The sequence below is a fragment of the Mytilus trossulus genome, chromosome 7 (genome assembly GCF_036588685.1).
Source record: "Mytilus trossulus isolate FHL-02 chromosome 7, PNRI_Mtr1.1.1.hap1, whole genome shotgun sequence".
Classification (NCBI taxonomy): Eukaryota; Metazoa; Mollusca; class Bivalvia; order Mytilida; family Mytilidae; genus Mytilus; species Mytilus trossulus.
Window position 1 is genome coordinate 71,986,816 of NC_086379.1, and position 19,470 is coordinate 72,006,285.

Below are 19,470 nucleotides of genomic sequence, written 5' to 3' on the forward strand. Positions count from 1 at the left end.
ACAGTTGCTATCCATTCGTTTGATGTTTGAGCTTTAAGTATTGTCATTTGATAAGGGAATTTTCTTTTAAATTTACTTCTATCAAACTTAAGTTGTACTGTGTGTATTGATGTGTGTTTGTTTTTTTCTTCATTTGCTGGAGGTATAGGGGAGATTAAAAAAGATGTTTAACCCTGCCACATGTATGCGCATGTCCAAAGTCAGAAGTCTCTGACCTTTGTAAGTCTTTAACGTTTTCTTTATTTTTTGTTCATTTATATGTTTTGGAGTTTAGTATGAAGTATATAATTGAGAATGAAAATGGGGAATGTGTCAAATAGACAACAATCCGACCAAAGTGAAGAAAACAGCTAAAAGGCCACCAATGTGTCTTCAATACAGCGAGAAAATCCTGTACACTAAAGCTTGCTTCAGCTGGCCCATGAAATAATACTGTCTGCTTTACACTAGCTTACAGTAAATGCTAGTACTGTTATATTTGTGTTTTTGGTTAGTTGGTTTTTCTGCTTCTGACCAATCTGAAAGGTCAAGGCCGTTCAAACTTATTTTAAAGTGTGTGTTGATGCTGTGCTGTTGTACTACTACAAAGGTGGTTTCTAGTTTTGAATAGTGTCACATTTTTGTCATGCCAGGACCCTTAACAGCTTACTATACTGTATAAAGCCTTACATAAATTTAAGTTGCTTTCTTTCATATCTTTGGCAATCAAACATTTGTACAATATCTCCTAATTTTTATATCTAAATCATTCCCTATTGAAACAAGAATATTTCCAGAGCACACAGTTGTACCACTATCACTATCATTTTTTATGATAGGTCAACCATGAAATTAGGAGTCAAATTAAAATTAAGATTATATCATAGGGAACATGTGTACTAAGTTTGAAGTTGATTGGACTTCAACTTCATCAAAACTACCTGGACCAATATCCTGAACCTGAAGCGGGACAGATGGACAGATGAACAAATGAATGGGCACACAGACCAAAAAAGATAATGCCGGGGATACAAAAACACAAATTCCTTGAAAGTGGAAAAATGATGTTTTTTTATGTGCATAGATTTTTAACTATAAGTTGAGTTAATTTGATATTCTCTTATTTTCACTTGCAAACTTAAAACTCAATAATAACAATTAGTTTTTATCATTTTTATTGAATCACAACATATCTGGTATCTGTACATCTGTAAATCCATAAAATGCAATGTCCCCATGATCTACTACTGCCCACTGTATAGGTAAACCATCTGTGTAGTAGTGGTGGAGGTTTGTTATTGTTTGTAAATCTGGCAGCGGTTCACAATGTCTGTAAATATAACAAATCAATCTGTCAATGGACTTATAAATACAAGAGGCTCTTAATAGACTGAATCTCTCACCTGTTACTTTTTGCTTAAATCTTTCAATGACTATTTTTGCCATTTATGCTTTCACTGTATCTATTACAGGTATAATATTTTAGAAATTAACCAAAAACAGTATAATTTCATAAAAAAAAACCTATTCGGTTAGTAACCCTACAATAGGTGGTCCAATTAATCTGAAAACATCATATAAGATAGAATTTGACTTATTCATCACTTTAAATCCTTGTCATGTTTGCTCTAGTTTTTGAGATAAACTGCATTTGACCCCTATGTTCTATTTTTAGTTACGGTGGCCATGTATGATGATGGATCAAAACTTTCGATACAATCTATAAACCAGTTGCCCTCAGGAACAATCAGTAAAAAGTTTAAATGTCAGAAACAGGATGAAAAAAATTGTATAAAATTGCCTTTAGAGGGTAATAACACCTTTAACAAGGAGTAAATTTTAAATTTTTGTAATATAACCTTTTTATATATCTTACTTTGCTAAACATTTTTGCTGTTTACCGTTCTAGTTTATTTTTCTCTTCAATAAGATTCAAGATAAAAACAAAACAAGAATGTGTCCATAGCACTATCATTTTTCTACCTTGGACCTTGGAGTTGGGGTCAAAACTCTAATTAGAAGGATCATGTCATGAGGAACATGTGTACTAAGTTTCAAGTTGATAAGACCTAAACTTCATCAAAACCTACCATGACCAAAAACTTTAACTTGAAGTGGGACAAACAGATGGACAAAGAAACAAACAGACAAAAGGACTGATGAACGAACTAACAAAAGTACGGACCAGAAGACATAATGCCCATAAATGGGGCATAAAAATGTAAAATTTCTTTAAAATTGCCTATTGAGTGGCAGCAACCAAATGATAGGTTGTTCGTTGAATGGTTTGTCTGAAAATTTCAGGGTTGATAGATCTCCACATTGAACACATTATCCCTTGTCAGATTTGCTCTTAACGCTTTACTTTTTGAGATATAGGTGAAAAACTACATTTGACCCCTATATTCTATATGTGGTCAGGGTCGCCATGTTTGTTGATGGGTCAAAACTTTGGATACAATTTGTGAACTAAATACCCATCAGAACATTCAGTTAAAGTTTAGAAGTATTAGGCCCAGTAGTTTCAGGAATAGATTTTTTAATGTTACAAATTGTAAAAAATACTGTTCTTAAAGCGAAAATAACTCCTGAAGTGATTCAATCTTTACCTTAGAACACATAGCCTATGATGTGGAAGGCCAGGACTTGACTTCTTAAATTTAGAGTCTGGAAGGTAGACATCATATATAACTTTGTGCTGAAAATCTTTCAAATTTGATGACCTAAAACAAAATAGTTTAATTTGAAATAATCTCCTCCAATTTGTGAATCTTATTGAAGCAATAGAACTTTAAAGTAATACCCTGCCTCAAGAAACACTGGTAATAAAGACTACAATATTGTTTAAAATATATCTGAACTTGGAAGAACAGATAACTGAGAATAAGTTTTAGGTTAATACGTCTGATCTTGAATTTACATTAAATCTTAACATTTGAATTGTTTATACATTATAAAATTATATTTTATTTAGACTTTAGTTTTCTGTAAATTTATTGGGACCAGCTGTAAAGCAACAAAATGAATTGTCTTCTATAAGAACTAAAATCAAAACTTAAAGTTAAAGAGATATACAATTGGTTAAATGTTTTATTTCATTATCTCCTCACTGTAGTCAGAGGTATGTATAATAGTGGAAACAATAGACTCAGCTGCAGTCCTTTTTATATGACTAACTAAATGCAGAGGACTAATACTTCATACAATTAAATATACAAATATTTTGTTTGAGTCGAAAGGAAGATGTGTGTTTGACATCTCTATATAATACAAGAAGACATAGGAAGGTGCATATTTTTTTAATAAAAACCCTTTAAAATCACTGAAATCAAATAAAAATTGTTTTCTTGTAAAGACATTTCATCGAGATTGGTGGTTTTCATGAAGCTGCAGATTAACACTTAATGAGGCTGTACAAATTCCTTACACTGAATGATGTTCATTCCAAGTGTTTTGTACATAAAACGACATTTTATGTAAAAAAAGTATACTAGTTTGGAATCAATTCTTCCATATTCTTTAAGCAAAAATGTTCCCTCATTTCAAATTCTCGTAAATTCCGTTAACTTCCTCTGATTTTGACACGGTTTTCAACAAAAGGAAGCGCCATGTTTACACTTTCATCCAGGTATTCAGCAAAGAAAAATAACTCATGTTTGCCCCGTTTTGTGCAGGAAATAACAAAGGTATTCTGATTTCGGTAAAACAGGACTCATTGTCAGCTGCTGTCTGAAGAGTGAATCCCGATAAAACAAGGACTCATCGACAAAAGGGTTAAAAAAGCCATATAAGCAAATGATAAGGTCAATATTTTCAATTGGGAAAAGTTCTGCCAAAATCACACAGATTTAATATTAAAATAACAAATAAACAAGTTGATTCTCTGAAGAAAAATCTGTGCAATTTTGATTGAATTATGTCAATGCATCTCCATGAAGTTAAGGATTAATCAAGTCTTATGCATCTATGACAAAGAAAGACAACAGAAAAGAGCATTATGTGTGCCCAAGTTTACCCCATAACTTACATCTGTGAGGTAACTGATAAATTCTTGACAACTTGTAACTTCTCAATGACTGAATCTGAAAAATAAACCATACAACTTAAGTATTAATAAAAATAATTTCTTACAGTTAAGACACTGAAGGAAAATTTTTGAACCTAGATATATGGCATATAATGTCATTACTTTAAACTAACTGAATATTTATTGTACCTAAAATGTAAAGTTTTAAATCATATTGTAAGATTTACTATCAAAAAGATCGTTACATAGAACATATTTTAAGTATACCAACCTAAACTTGAACAATAACATGGTTTCACTAATGGAGTTATTTCCCCTTTCCACAAATGTGACACAGGTGTAACTTCCTCCTGATTTTCTAATAACTTTACTTTTTCTTTGTACTCTTTCCAGTTTTTAGAGTTGACTGGTTTCTTTTTCCATTGTGAGGGATCAATAGAATATTCTAAGTTAAAATTTTCTTCATCTTTCTTATGTTTATTTGAAGTCAAATTAAGATTATATTTTTCTGAATCAAAAGTACAGTTATCTGGTAACTGAACACCATGTGGAAATAACTGTTGGCTTTTGTAGTATTTTGTTAAATGTAAAACCTTGTCTTTTCCTATATCTGGAAATACTATCTCAGAAAAATTCCACTCTGGAGGTAGATTTGTCAATTTATTTTTCATAGAACTACAAGATGGCTGTGAAAACCTGACACTTATATCTGAATCTAAACTTTTCTGTCTTGATTTCATTGTGTAAGAGAAATAGTTTACTGATGAATCCCCATCATTCTCACATAAACCTGTATTATTATCCTGAAACGCACCAAACGAGTTTAACTTAGTATATTTTGTTTCTTGGTTTGCTTTAATTCCTTGTTCCTTGTTAAGTTGTTCAGTTTGATCTGTAAAATCATTATTTATCTCCATTCCATCAATTGGACTGGTTTCCTGAACAGATTCCATAAAACTGGTTAGCTCCATTGATTCATCTATACTGGTTTCCTCAGCTACTTCCATATCACAAGTTTCCTCAGATGGTTTTAATTCTTGAACTGAATTACTTTGTTTAAGTTTCTTTATTTCTTTATTTTCATTTTCTTTTCTATTTTTTCTTTTCTTATCTTTCCTTTTATCTGATTTCAAATGCTGATCAAGTTTAATTTTCTTTTCATACTCTGTGACATTCAACCTAATAGAAGGGAGAAAAACACAAACCATGTAATAATATCTTTCTAGGCTTATTTCTATTATGGAATCAAGACTTAAGAAGTTAGATCAAACATCCATGCTATATATACATCAACAGAGTAATCTTTTTAAAAACTACTTTAAGAATTGCAATAATTTCTTTTCTGAGGCTAATTTCTTAATATGATCATAGTTTATAAAAGGCCCCCAACTAGGGCTAAGACAGAAACTTTTTGGGTAAAAAATTCCTCATTTAGACAAGGAAAGATGATGTCTTTCCCAAACTACTGCAACTTTTGGAGGGTATAGCTATTGCATGAATTCTGGGCCAAATGTTCAGAACCAATGTAAAAAATTGGAACATTCATCACATTATAGTCCCATGTAGTCAAAATCATTAGATATTCATAATTTTGGGTTTGACTTTCATAGCATGAATTGGGCGAGGAATTATATAGATGTATGCATTACCACAGCTTTATACCAAACCAATATATTTATTTTTGTGATATAATATTAACAATTTACCTTCCTTGATGTCTAACAAGTACATATCCCAATCTTCTAAGATGTGTATAGACTTGGTACTGTTCTAATGTAACCTCAGTACTGAAGAAACATTGGTATGCCTGCTGTATACTCAGTGGTAATCCTTTATACATTACTTCCATGGTATTCTGAAAGAACAGTTTATAAAACACATAAATAACATTTTTAATCAATGACCACAGTAGCACATAAAAGAGATTCCACAATACATGACATTATCATATACTTGTATAAAATATCACTAAAATTTTACAGTTCAATAACATTTGAAAATATCAAAAGGCTATGAAAGGATTACTAGGTTTATTGACCAGATTCTTAAGAATTTCCATACAGGCTGATAAAGGTACCTTTATTGACTGCTTCCGGAATGTTATCACATGCCTTTCCGTTAATTTCCGTGACGTTTATCACATGCAACTTCGTGCACTTCCGGAAATTTGATGGAAACAACAGAACGTGAAAAACGGCACTGAGTGATAAGACTTTTCCCAAAATAGTTGAGGAGCAAAAATGAATTAAGTTAAACTTGTTTTGAAAGACATAAATGAGGTGACAATATTATTGAAGAACATAAAAAAAACAAATAAAATGCTTTTTTTTATCAATAAAACAATTAAAGTAAAGAATTTGTTTTGGTTGTCTGTAAATATTTTCTGAAAGTGCAAAGACAAACAAAATTAAATTTTAATAGTTCTTGTCTGTATATCTTCTGCTGAAGTATATGATAAAAAGATAATTGCATGTCATTTTTCATATCCGACCCTTTATCGGCCCTCGTTCATGATATCAGCCCTCAAGCCTGCGGCTCTTGGACTGACACAACCTTTGGCCGATAAAGGGTTTGATATGAAAAATGCCATGTAATAATCTATACTTATCAATACTGACCACTGTATCAGAAAGAGATATTATACAAATATAGCCTTTGTATGAGGTCGATACAAGGATATATTGACCTGAAAGAAGTATATTGACTGAGGACGAAGTCAGAGGTCGATATACTTCTTTGGGTTGATATATCCTGTATTGACCTCATACAAAGGCTATATTTGTTATATTATTAATTTCCGACCATATTTGTATCAAAATCGTCATTTAGGTTTGTTGGAATTTTATAGATATTACATTGTCTCCATGAAAATAACAACATATTAGTTTTTTTTATATCTTATGTATTCGAAGATTTTTTTCATCAAATAATCGATCACAAATATAATGTGTTTCAAAACGTTAAACAATATCCTGAAATTCATTACATGACGTCACAAATAATATCGGTTTTTAGATATTCTAAAAATAACCGTGCGATATGCTTTTTGCAGGTCAATATGCTTTTTGCTATCGGCCGTTTTCTCTCTACCTTCGAAAATATAGTTTAACATGTGACTATCCCTAAACGAATCAAATTTGCTAAAATATACGAATTAATAATATTATGCAATACATGACTTATCCATACTGACCACTGTATTAGAAATAGAATTTCAAATGATTATATGTTACATGACTTATTTCTGTAGACCACTGTTTCAGAAAAAGTTATAACAATACTCATGACATTTTCAATTTATATTATCAACCTACTGTTTCCATTAGAAATAGTGCTTCCTCTGGGTAAAGCCATTTTCTGCTTTTGTCTACAAAACCCATGTACACCCAGAATTTACCCTGAAAAAACAAATGTGAATCTTTTTTCAAATAGTTATGATATTGGTTAATTCTAAATTGGTTGAAAAGGTAATATATACAATGTTATTGTTGTCTCAGAATGTTGATGTGGTTTTACATAGAAACATTGGATGAGTATTGATTGAAATAATGTGAATACAATATATGTATTGTTGTAATTGGCTGTTTCCTAGCTTGCAGTAACTGCAAGTATCCTTATAAAGATTCTTTAGGGGTTATTTTTGACTTTTTATTTTATTTGTTACTTCTTGGGTCTTCTTTCTGATCAATTTAGAAAAGATTAAATTATTACGGCTCATTGAAAATATTATGTTTTTGGTTATATTTCATTGTATTTTTCATATAACTCTATCCAACATGATATCTTTGGGTTTTTTTAAAAGTGTTGTTTTGGTTGCTGACTCCTTGATTATGTTGTAGTATACCCTTAATTTTTAGTATGAATCTTACCAATTCTTTGTGAAGTTGAACCAACTTTTTCTCAGGATCCCAGTCTCCAGTAACTAAGTTGCCACTGTAAAAAGTCAAATCAATATATATTCTGCAGTGTTTGTTAATTCTGATATTGTTTTGTTCATTTTATCCTTTAAAATTATTTTTTTAAATAGCTACATGAATTCATTATTATTTCCATACTGTATACTGTCAAATCAGAGATTATTGCATGCATTTATTATGGCGATTTTGTCATTTTAAATGCAATTTGAATATTTGCGATATTTAGAATATATTCAATATGGAGTTTAAATTATTAAGGTTATAAGTGTATAACCCTGGCACATTTTTTGCAATAATAAAACATCGCAATAATTTCTCAATTTACAGTATGACAAAACAGTTACATGTATCTAGAGAATTCATCCTCCTGATCCAAGTTACTCTTGTATTAATATCATATATTTTTTTTTATCATATAATGTTTTTCTGTTACAAATCACAATGTTATGTTCTGTGTGTATACATGTCATGCTGTCCCCAAAAAAGATATCTCCTCACATCAAGTGCTTTACATTAGTTGTTATGTTACAAAATTCATGCTATTTCATGACTGATGAATTTACAGTATAAGATAACAAGATGTAGTACTATTACCAAAGAGACATCTTTCTGCCAGGGAACAAATGACAAAACAGGTTAGAAACTTTCTGGAAAACTGTGTTATAGAAAATTTCAGTTATTACTTAAAGAAAAGTCTATTATGATTAATTAATTAGCATTTTTCTCAAGAAGAAATTCTGTTTTTTTTGTGTAACATTATTTGAACAAATCGAAATATAATAGATAGGATAACTGCCCAATCTGAACTCCAAGATATGAAAAATTTCATTTAACATATATAAATTCAAACTGTTACGTTTTTATTCTTTTTTTGTTTTTTCCAAACAAAATTAAAAATGTACACCGTACTATCAATTCTCTTACATGTTTTCATTTAATACACTGATTTAAATTTTATCTCAATATACATCATAAGTAATGATAAGGAATGCATTCAGTGGTGTCCTACATTTTCATTATATTATTTACATATAACATTAACGCTCAAAAAGTAACATTTATCTGTTTCCTATCTTACTATCTTTCTACTCGTTGTTCAGAAAGCAGTTCAAGTCTTTCTTCATAAAACTTCTCTAATTTTTTGGTCTGCAGCCAACTACCATCAGGTTCAAAATCCTTACAGCCACCAACAGCTGGTAAGAATTTGTCTGTTTGTTTTCTGTATTTAAATAATTCAGGTGCACTAAAAAATATAATCCATTGGTCAAACATATGTTTCAACTTCTGGTCCGAGTACACAGTTATCGTCCTTTGATTTTCGTTGTTCACGAATATAGTCCTTAATGTGGACAGTGTGTTACTTGCCAATTTTTGTTATACCCCTTCCAAATTTAATTCTCCATGTTTTATGCCTCATATAGCAAGTTGGGGGGTGAAATGACACTGTAAAAAAATTTGGGTCATAAATATTTAGGTAAAGTAGTGATTAGGTCCAGCTGAAAAAGGTCAAAATTTAGCACTTCGTAAGCTGTCAAAAGATTTCAAGACCCCCTTAACACAAAATTGTCCATATTTTGAGTTAGAGCTGATGAAGTTTTCTATAATTTTGATATAATTTGTCCCAAAAGTAGTACAACACACTGTAAAAATGTTATTGAGAAAGTGCAGGTGGGATTTTTTTTATTTACATTTATTGTCTGAAAGAAATGCACTACGAAATAACTGTGTACTCGGACCTAAGAGGTGAAATCAGGAAATATAGAATCTGTACTTTGGCAACTTCCCTGAATGATTTGATGGTGTCAATTTGTCAAAAAGCATAAAACTAAAGGATTTAAACTTTTATTTGATAGAATTTCTGCAAAAATTACCAATTTTGGCATTATATGGTCAAAATAAGCATTTCATAGCTTTTTCAATTTTGATGCATAAGTGGCATTTTGACTTTCTATCTGACATGTTTTCATGTGTCAATTTTTGTGTTTCTATGATTTAATCCAGTTGTATTACTCATTTGTGAACTCTGAATTTACAGAAAAGAAGATTATCTCAGACAATATGAGCAAAGTGTGTTGTATAAATGACCCTCATCTAACGCCCTGTTTGGATTAAGTTAAATGTGAGGAGCATGGTACATAAAAGTTGAAGTCCATAATAAAGACCTCACTAAATTTGTATAAAAAGCACTTAACAATGTCTTTTGTACCTGTTTCATTTCACATAATATCTTTCTTTACCTCTGTAGGATACCATGTGGTTCAAATATAAGCCTGTTGAGACTAAAATTGCATGCAAGTATTTCACTAAAAAGTGAAAAATCTTTGTATCAGACCATACTGTCTGCTCAAAAAGTTGAATGTAAGAGGCTTTTTGTGCTCAGATTCATTGTATCATGTCACCTGAGTATAGAAATGATAGAAAAGACACAATTTTTTATTTCCTATAGCTTCAATATGCATTTTTAAATGTAAATATGTGCTACTGCCTAAATTGACCCTAAATTATTGTTAGTCATACTTGGCCTAAGACCCTTTTAAACTAATATGATATGTTATTTGTAAGTTTTCTTTCCATTTAAAGTACATTAAGTACATATGTAAGAATCATTTATAATCAAAAAGCTTCACAAATTTAAAATTGCTGGAAAATATTACATCTTCATGTAAGGCTCCCCTTCATTGGAAAACCTCCATTTTTAGGCACAGGCTCATATAAATTTGACTTTTGAAAAATTATGCTAAGTCTGATATATAAAATGAGTACTCTATTGCCTTAAATACATGATGTATTATATATTAAGGCATTGTAAAAGTATTTTTTTGCAATATTTTAATTTTAAAAGCCCCAAATGTTGATAGTTGAAATTTCTCAATTTTAACGTCCAAATTTAACACGTAAAGTTGAATATAGAATTAATCATAGTGTCTATAATATATGTTCTATTGCTATGAAACTTTGTAAGCAGTCTTATAATATATTAGGCTTGTGTCATACCAAGTTTTATAAAGATTGGTCAACTTTTTCTATCCTATTAGGTCCGAGTACACAGTTATCGTCCTTTGATTTTCGTTGTTCACGAATATAGTCCTTAATGTGGACAGTGTGTTACTTGCCAATTTTTGTTATACCCCTTCCAAATTTAATTCTCCATGTTTTATGCCTCATATAGAAAGTTGGGGGGTGAAATGACACTGTAAAAAAATTTGGGTCATAAATATTTAGGTAAAGTAGTGATTAGGTCCAGCTGAAAAAGGTCAAAATTTAGTACTTCGGAAGCTGTCAAAAGATTTCAAGACCCCCTTAACACAAAATTGTCCATATTTTGAGTTAGAGCTGATGAAGTTTTCTATAATTTTGATATAATTTGTCCCAAAAGTAGTACAACACACTGTAAAAATGTAATTGAGAAAGCGCAGGTGGGATTTTTTTTATTTACATTTATTGTCTGAAAGAAATGCACTACGAAATAACTGTGTACTCGGACCATATGAACAAGGACCATTACTCTGCACAAAATTATCAGACCGAAACAAAATTTGAACTTGATCTATAACTTATCATTATAAAACTTTTTACATATTTTAAAATCAATATCTTCAAGCATGACCAATACAGGTTAAGACAAGGGGCTGTCACAACGACAGCAAACCAGATTTATTAACATTTATTGGTGTCCTGGCAATATCACAATAACCACAACTGATGAACTGTAAAACTGAAAATTGTCAATATCAAATTTGACCTCCATTTTGTCATCAGTATCAACATATTAAAATTTGAAAAGCTTTTGTTAAACAGTTAATTGGTAAATGCATGGACACGACTGGAAAAGCCATTTTTCTATCTTTCAAGAACGGTAAAAGGCAAAGTCGTCATTATTGAACTTGACCTTCATTTTGTTGTCAGTAACAACATATAAAAATTTTAAAAGCTTTGGTTGAATGGTTCATGAGTAAATGCACAGACAACAGTTGGTTGCCGACCCCCCGACCAACCACCCAGCAGCCCAACCGCCTAGTCGCTGTATATCCCCAAATCAATAACTGAAATTTTTGTCACAAAAATCCAGTTAAAAAATGATTATTTGAGTGATCATTTTCAAGTCCAAGAACCACAACTCTGTACAAAATCATCAGACCAGATCAAGATTCAAAGTAACTTGAACTGTATCTTATCATGATAAATTTATATACCAATTATAAAATCAATATCTCCAATCATGACAAAAAAAAAGTGTAAGAAAACTGATTTGCCAGACAGATATTGTCGGTAGGAGACTTACAATGGGGGAGGTAATACAAAATATACAATGTATGTCAAATAAAACAGAAACCAAATGGCATAAAGCATTTGTCTACATGGTCAACATAATAATTATTTTTAACGCACTCAAAACATTCCCGTCTGTGAATGATCACATTATCTTATATTTATATGTTTCAACCCTCTACTTGACCAATGGAATAACAATACAGCAAACCAGGTTCTATAACACTTTAACAGTTTCAGCACGAAAGGCCCATAACTCCTGAAAGGCGAGAGTAAAATTTTCAATATCAAACCAAAATTTAGAAAAGCATTGGCTGCATGGTTCTCAAACTAATGCACAAATACATCATAAAGTGTTATTTTCATATCAATCAAGGACCATAACTCATGAAGCAAATTTGTACATGTATACCTGTTTACCAGATTATTTTATTTGCAAGTTTAAAAATAAAATTGGGAAAAAATTTGCCTAACGAAGTTAATTCATTAATCCACTTATAGAACTGAGAGGAGATCATTAGATTGAGGTTGTCCTGTCAGTTCCATTGCACTGAACAAACTCAATCTAATAGTGACTTAGCCCTTCTAGCATGGAACATTGTGAGATCAGAATTAAGGGGAAATCAGTTGGAATAAGACAAACTTACTGTTGGTAACTCTTTTGATTGATTGATTCACTTTCTTAAGGCCTTACATGTAGAATGGTTTTAACAAAATATTCAATTTATTCAATCCCTTTTTTTTTTTTATTTTTTACAAAACAGAATGTATATGTACATGTAGGACTCTAAAGTGTGATGGTTTTACTCTAGTCTCTACACTAACATGCAATGGTGTTTCACGCTAAAATGTGATGGTTGTTTGTTTGCTAAAGTACAATGGAATATACTGAGCTGACAAAGAACAGTTAGGATTAAACTAAGTAAGTCATGACCATTTGGTTTAAAGTTGTTAATCAAATATTCTACACTATGTCAATTTTTTTGTTTGTATAAACGATTGTTCACGTCATAATCCATATATTTTTTATTATGTCTCTACTTTCACTGACCATTACACTTCAGCTTGTGTAGGCATCATACTGTGGCTTAACCTTCGTACTTTAGCGTCCCCATCACACTTTTAGAGTCAAACATATTGAAAGATCGGAGCAAGACTTAAAATTGATGCTGTAAATTCAGAAATTATTGCGTGCATTTATTATTGCGATTTCGTAATTTTACACTTGAATGCGATTTTAATTTTTACGATTTTAAGAAAATTCATGTTAAATTCACTAAAAATATTACAAAATGCGAGTTTTAATTATTGCGTTTACAACTCAGTCGCATTATTCGCAATAAAAACCTCGCAATAATTTCTGAATTTACAGTAGTTCAGATAGTAATTTAATAATGACTACGAAATATACAATTGCTATCACCGTTGCTATGTTACGTAATAAGCTAATGTCCCGAAGGTTTGTGTTTGAAGTTTCTGGAATAATCGCAGATATTACACACATATATTTGAATTTTCTTAGCCTTTGGACTTTAAGCTCAACACAGTGGCAGAATAATCACTAACTCAGACAGTTTATTGCGACCACTAAATTGGAAGCTTTCAGGTTGATCCAGCCCCACGTCGATCCGTCCCAAATGTAAAGTCGATCCAGCCCCAATAAAAAATATTTTTATAAGGAACAAAAATAAAGATATATATTAATTGTCATGATTGTAATTCATAAATGTGTATGATTTTATTATAATGTAAAAGGTGTACGGTTAAAAAAATTAAACTAGAGGCTCTAAAGAGCCTGTGTCGCTCACCTTGGTCTATGTGCATATTAAACAAAGGACACAAATGAATTCATGACAAAATTGTATTTTGGTGATGGTGATGTGTTTGAAGTTCTTACTTTACTGAACGATTTTGCTTCTTACAATTATATCTATCATGAACTTAACTCCTTAAGGGGTCAATTGACCATTTAGGTCATGTTGACTTATTTGTAGATCTTACTTTGCTGAACTTTATTGCTGTTTACAGTTTATCGCTATCTATAATAGTATTCAAGATAACCAAAAACGGCAAAATTTCTTTAAAAATTACCAATTGGAGGGCAGCAACCCAACAACCAGTTGTCCAATTCATCTGAAAAATTCAGGGCAGATAGATATTGACTTGATTAACAATTTAACTTCTTGTCAGATTTGCTCTAGATGCTTTGGTTTCATAGTTATAAGCAAAAAACTGCATTTTACCCCTATGTTCTATTTTTAGCCGTGGCGGCCATCTTGGTTGAATGGCCAGGTCATCGGACACATTTTTCAAACTAGATACCCCAAAGATGATTGTGGCCTAGAAGTTTCAGTGGAGATTTTGTAAAAGATTACTTAGATTTATGAAAAATGGTTAAAGATTGACTATAAAGGGCAATAACTCCTAAAGAGGTCAACTGACCATTTTGGTCATGTCGACTTATTTGTAGATCCTACTTTGCTGAACATTATTGCTGTTTACAATTTATCTCTATCTATAATAATATTCAAGATAATAACCAAAAACAGCAAAATTTCCTCAAAATTACCAATTCAGGGGCAGCAACCCAACAACCAATTGACCGATTCATCTGAAAATTTCAGGGCAGATAGATCTTGACCTGATAAACATTTTTATCCCATGTCTGATTTACTCAAAATGCTTTGGTTTTTGAGTTATAAGCCAAAAACTGCATTTTACCCCTATGTTCTATTTTAAGCGGTGGCGGCCATCTTGGTTGGTTGACCAGGTCACGCCACACATTTTTTAAACTAAATACCCCAAAGATGATTGTGGCCAAGTTTGGATTAATTTGGCTAAGTAGTTTCAGAGGAGAAGATTTTTGTAAAAGATAACTTTAATTAACGAAAAATGGTTAAAAATTGACTATAAAGGGCAATAACTCCTAAACGGGTCAACTGACCATTTTGGTCATGTTGACTTATTTGTAGATCTTACTTTGCTGAACATTATTGCTGTTTACAGTTTATCTCTAACTATAATAATATTCAAGATAATAACCAAAAACAGCAAAATTTCTTCAAAATTACCAATTCAGGGGCAGCAACCCAACAACCGATTGACCGATTCATCTGAAAATTTCAGGGCAGATAGATCTTGACCTGATAAACATTTTTACCCCTTGTCAGATTTGCTCTAAATGCTTTGGTTTTTGAGTTATAAGCCAAAAACTGCATTTTACCCCTATGTTCTATTTTTAGCCGTGGCGACCATCTTGGTTGGTTGACCGGGTCACGCCACACATTTTTTAAACTAGATACCCCAATGATGATTGTGGCCAAGTTTGGTTTGATTTGGCCCAGTAGTAAAAATTAACGACGACGGACGACGACGACGGACGCCAAGTGATGAGAAAAGCTCACTTGGCCCTTCGGGCCAGGTGAGCTAAAAAGGCCTTTGAAAAATATTTTCTTTAGATGTAGAGATAAAACAACTAGGTTGATTATGTTTTTATTACAAGTTTTCAAGATTATTGGGTATAATTATATTAAAACGTATATAAAATTATTCAGACAGCAACATTAATCAGCAGTAATTAGCATTATCTTTCAATTGACTGTGATCCTAACAAGTCTTTCATCTTGTGTAATAACGAATAGTTACATACTCAACAGTACAAGCCAATCCCCAAGCTGATCAATACACACTTTTTTTTCTTTTATGCTCTTATAATTTCTCAAATTGAGAAATGTTCGATTTGCCGAATCCTTCCTATAAAAGAGAAGACTGAATGCGTTTGATTTTTAATATCACAATGGCTTTTTCTTGTGTGGTATGTGACCAACATGTTAGACCTCGACAACTATAAAGACCTTGTTGATTACGTAACTTAAATTAATCAGAATTTGATTGAATTAAGTGATTACCTTAGTTCACAATCATCAGACAATTGTTGAATAAACAAGCAAATAGACTATAATGATTTGATTAAACAAGTCATTATGATGAGTTAAATTTTATAGGTTCCATTCAACTGTAAATATTTATTAAGCTATTCTGTTTGTGAACTAAATAAAAAAAAAATCGCAATGACATTTAAAGTTATCTTCGAAAAAAAACCCATCATATTTCAAAATATGTTGAAGCTGTTATACAAACACACACAATAACACTCATTTTCCTATCAATTTAAAATAGTTCTTTAACAGGTACTCCAATACTTCGCTTACCTGTTGTCATCCGACACTTTTTGCAATTTCTATTTATACTGTCACCAAATTCCTCCAAAATCAATATAGTTTATTCATTTTTTAGTATGGGGCGGGATCGACTCAGGCCGGATCGACTTGGGGCCGGATCGGTTTGGGGCAGGAACGACCTGATCCCAATCGGAAGAAGAAGCTAGATGGACACCAAATAATTTCATTCACAGTTTTTGGACAAGATGTTAGATGATGACATCAATGGCAATGACAACATATTGCATATGATCATCTCCATATCATTTTTCAACTATATAGTTGAAGTTTGAGCAAGTTAAAAGCACCTGACAGTGACGATTAAGTTATCATAACATCTGAATTCTCTTCTTCTTCTTCTTCTTTCAGTACAGAGTCTTTGTAATTTCTATAAAGATGCAAACCTGATGAGAACTTCACAGTTGTGAAGATTAGATTTTCTACGTTCAATGTTTTGTTCCATCCTTGCATTGTTTGTCATCTGCTACATGTGTGCAGTCTTTCCATCTAAATAATGTAAAGTCCAGAGAAGTTCTGAACAGAAATTATTCAAAGTCATTAAAGTGTTTAAGTAAGCGCAAATTTCAATTTTGAAAAATTAGTCGGTGTGAAAAGGACTCTTTACACATGCGCATTGGGTATCATGGAGGAATGTAAACTAATCCAAACAACTTGTTTCTATCCCTAAGAAAAAAGAGTCTTTTCCCCATCAAGCATAATGGATCGTATGTAAAACTATCATGGATGACTCCTTTTTGCAATAATTACATAAAATTCATCGAAAAGCCAAATTAAAACATTAAAATCATCAGTTTTTCCACTTGAATCAAAAGTCAAAGATGAACATGATTTTTGTCTAAAACCTGAAAACAGTTCCATCAACTGGCATAATATCTTCATTTGCTTGATTGACAGGAAACAATGAATAAAAATACACAATTTTTTACCCACAACTTATTGATCTGTATTTTCCATATGTCTTAAACAGTGCAAGTTAATACACCTTTAATATATTTATCGATATTTGGAAATCTGGGGTCGTTCGCGCCCAATCATGTTCGCGCCCACTCACAGTCGCCCCCTTTTGCGTTCGCACCCTACATGTTCGCACCCAAAGTCCGTTCGCACTCTACACGTTCGCGCCCAAATATACTATGAATTATACAAATCATACGTTGCATCTTCATATCTTTTTTTTGAAAAAAATAATAATGATCGAGTCAAAATTGGTTGTGTGTTTAATAATTTGTAAACGAGTTTTTGAAAGTGTATTGCTATAAATATTTAGCCATCATATTGTCATACTTGTCCAATCACACATGAGATTAAAGGAGACAAGCTGTTAAAGACAATTATATTTCATGTTTTTTATTTTAAATCTTCAAAGTTTTAGTCATAACAAGCTAAATATACATGTATGCAGTTATTTACATCAAAGCAAGTTAAAAAATCTTAAAATACTTAAAACAACAATCATATTTTTTTAAACACTAAAAGATAACACCAAATTAGGCTGTGTATATAAATACCAATTAGCAGTTATCATACTTAATTAACGTTTGAAAATTAATCATCAAATAAAAGAAAAAGAAAATTATATGATAATTCCTCAAATTTCGTTCAAGAAAATAAAATTATTTGGTATGTATACATATAAAAAATATCTAATAATTTAACTAATTTCGACCCCCCTATTTCTTATACAAATCGGGCGCGAACGTGTAGGGTGCGAACGGACTTCGGGGGCGGACATGTGAGGTGCGAACGTGTAGGGTGCGAAAGTATATTGGGCGCGAACGGACCTGATACCTGGTTTTCGCAAATAAACTTAAAAATAAGATTGATCGTACGACCTGGACAATTCTGTATACTTTAAGATCAATCTTGGTCATAATTTTTTTTTGTGAAGTTGACTCCTGCTCCTCTTAAACTGTTGATGTCATACAATTCACACTTTTACAATTTGGCGTCATTTATTTTCTATTATGACGTCAAAATTTAAAGTGAATTTTCATGATGTCCAGAAACTGCAGACAATTAGTGATAAGGTTGCTCTCACAATGTTTGACTAGTTTTCCAGTGCCTCTCCATTGTTAAAATGTACCATTGAAGCCATATACTTGCCCTGCAATGTCTCCATTCAGATTCAGAAGGTGTTCACCATTACTGGACATCATGACATTCCTGTGAAATTTTGAAGTTGAAAGAAAATTTCTGATGCCACCATTTAGGAAATATGATTGTTGAATAACATCTTCAGTTGAATAAATTTATCAGGGTCAAGTGTCAAATTATATATGGATGCCAATAGGTTCTGAAAAAAGGCAGTCTGAGCTAATACATCTTATCGGTATTCATTGTCTTACCCTTAAGTGCAAAATTGATTGATTTATCACATGTAGAGGCAGATTGTTGTAGAACCCATGAAATTGTTGATCTATAATGTCAATCAAGCTACAATAATATATATTGGAAGTGCGATCTACATGTTTTTGCTAATCAACATTAATCATACATCAATTTAATAGATCATTTCACTTTTATGATGGAAAATTGTCTGTATAATGGAAAACAGTAGTCAAAATAACCATTTTTACCACAAACTTTTTTAAGTATGCTTAACCTGTTTACATCTGTATCTTTTCAAACTTATGGAATGATAACATTTTAGACCAGCAAATATATGGTATAAATCAACTGATTAAGTTTGAGTTTTAAACTTGTACAATGTAGGTTATTCCAAGAAAAAGTCACCAGATGATTCAGCCAAGAGAAATCTAAAGGCAGAAGCAATGCAAGAAGTTCTTCCTGGTTATGAAGAATATTTAGTTCTACTTCAGGAAAGAAACAGGTACATTAATTATCAGCACATTGATCATTTATACTTTCAAAATAAAGAAGAAAAGACATGGTTTGATTTCCATTGAATAACTTATTTTTCTATAAAAAAAAACCTTCATCGGTTTCATTTATAACTTGAAATGATTTATTTACTAAACCTCAAATGTGAAATGAAGTTTGATTATTCAGTCGTCATGATATGGTTAATATGTCGATG

General features: G+C 31.6%; 2 protein-coding genes across 3 annotated transcripts in view; one reads left to right on the forward strand and one right to left on the reverse strand.

Annotated features, from left to right (window-relative positions):
- Positions 1 to 1,147: 1,147 nt before the first annotated feature.
- On the reverse strand, positions 1,148 to 16,909 carry LOC134725732 (tRNA-splicing endonuclease subunit Sen54-like). Its single transcript, XM_063589771.1, has 9 exons — positions 16,817 to 16,909; positions 9,002 to 9,166; positions 7,876 to 7,939; positions 7,321 to 7,404; positions 5,713 to 5,861; positions 4,278 to 5,185; positions 4,007 to 4,061; positions 2,589 to 2,702; positions 1,148 to 1,309 (listed from the first exon to the last, which is right to left on the reverse strand). Exons 1-9 carry the CDS (start codon positions 16,891 to 16,893, stop codon positions 1,162 to 1,164), a joined length of 1,764 nt encoding a protein of 587 aa, XP_063445841.1. The 5' UTR covers positions 16,894 to 16,909; the 3' UTR covers positions 1,148 to 1,161.
- A 112-nt stretch (positions 16,910 to 17,021) lies between these two features.
- Positions 17,022 to 19,470, forward strand: part of LOC134725729 (katanin-interacting protein-like) — a 38,965-nt gene continuing 36,516 nt past the window's right edge. For both annotated transcript variants that reach the window (XM_063589767.1, XM_063589766.1), the window contains exons 1-2: positions 17,022 to 17,137; positions 19,146 to 19,263. In XM_063589767.1, the coding sequence (XP_063445837.1) occupies positions 17,131 to 17,137; positions 19,146 to 19,263 (125 nt within the window). In that variant the 5' untranslated portion in view covers positions 17,022 to 17,130. The remainder of the gene's footprint in view (positions 17,138 to 19,145; positions 19,264 to 19,470) is intronic.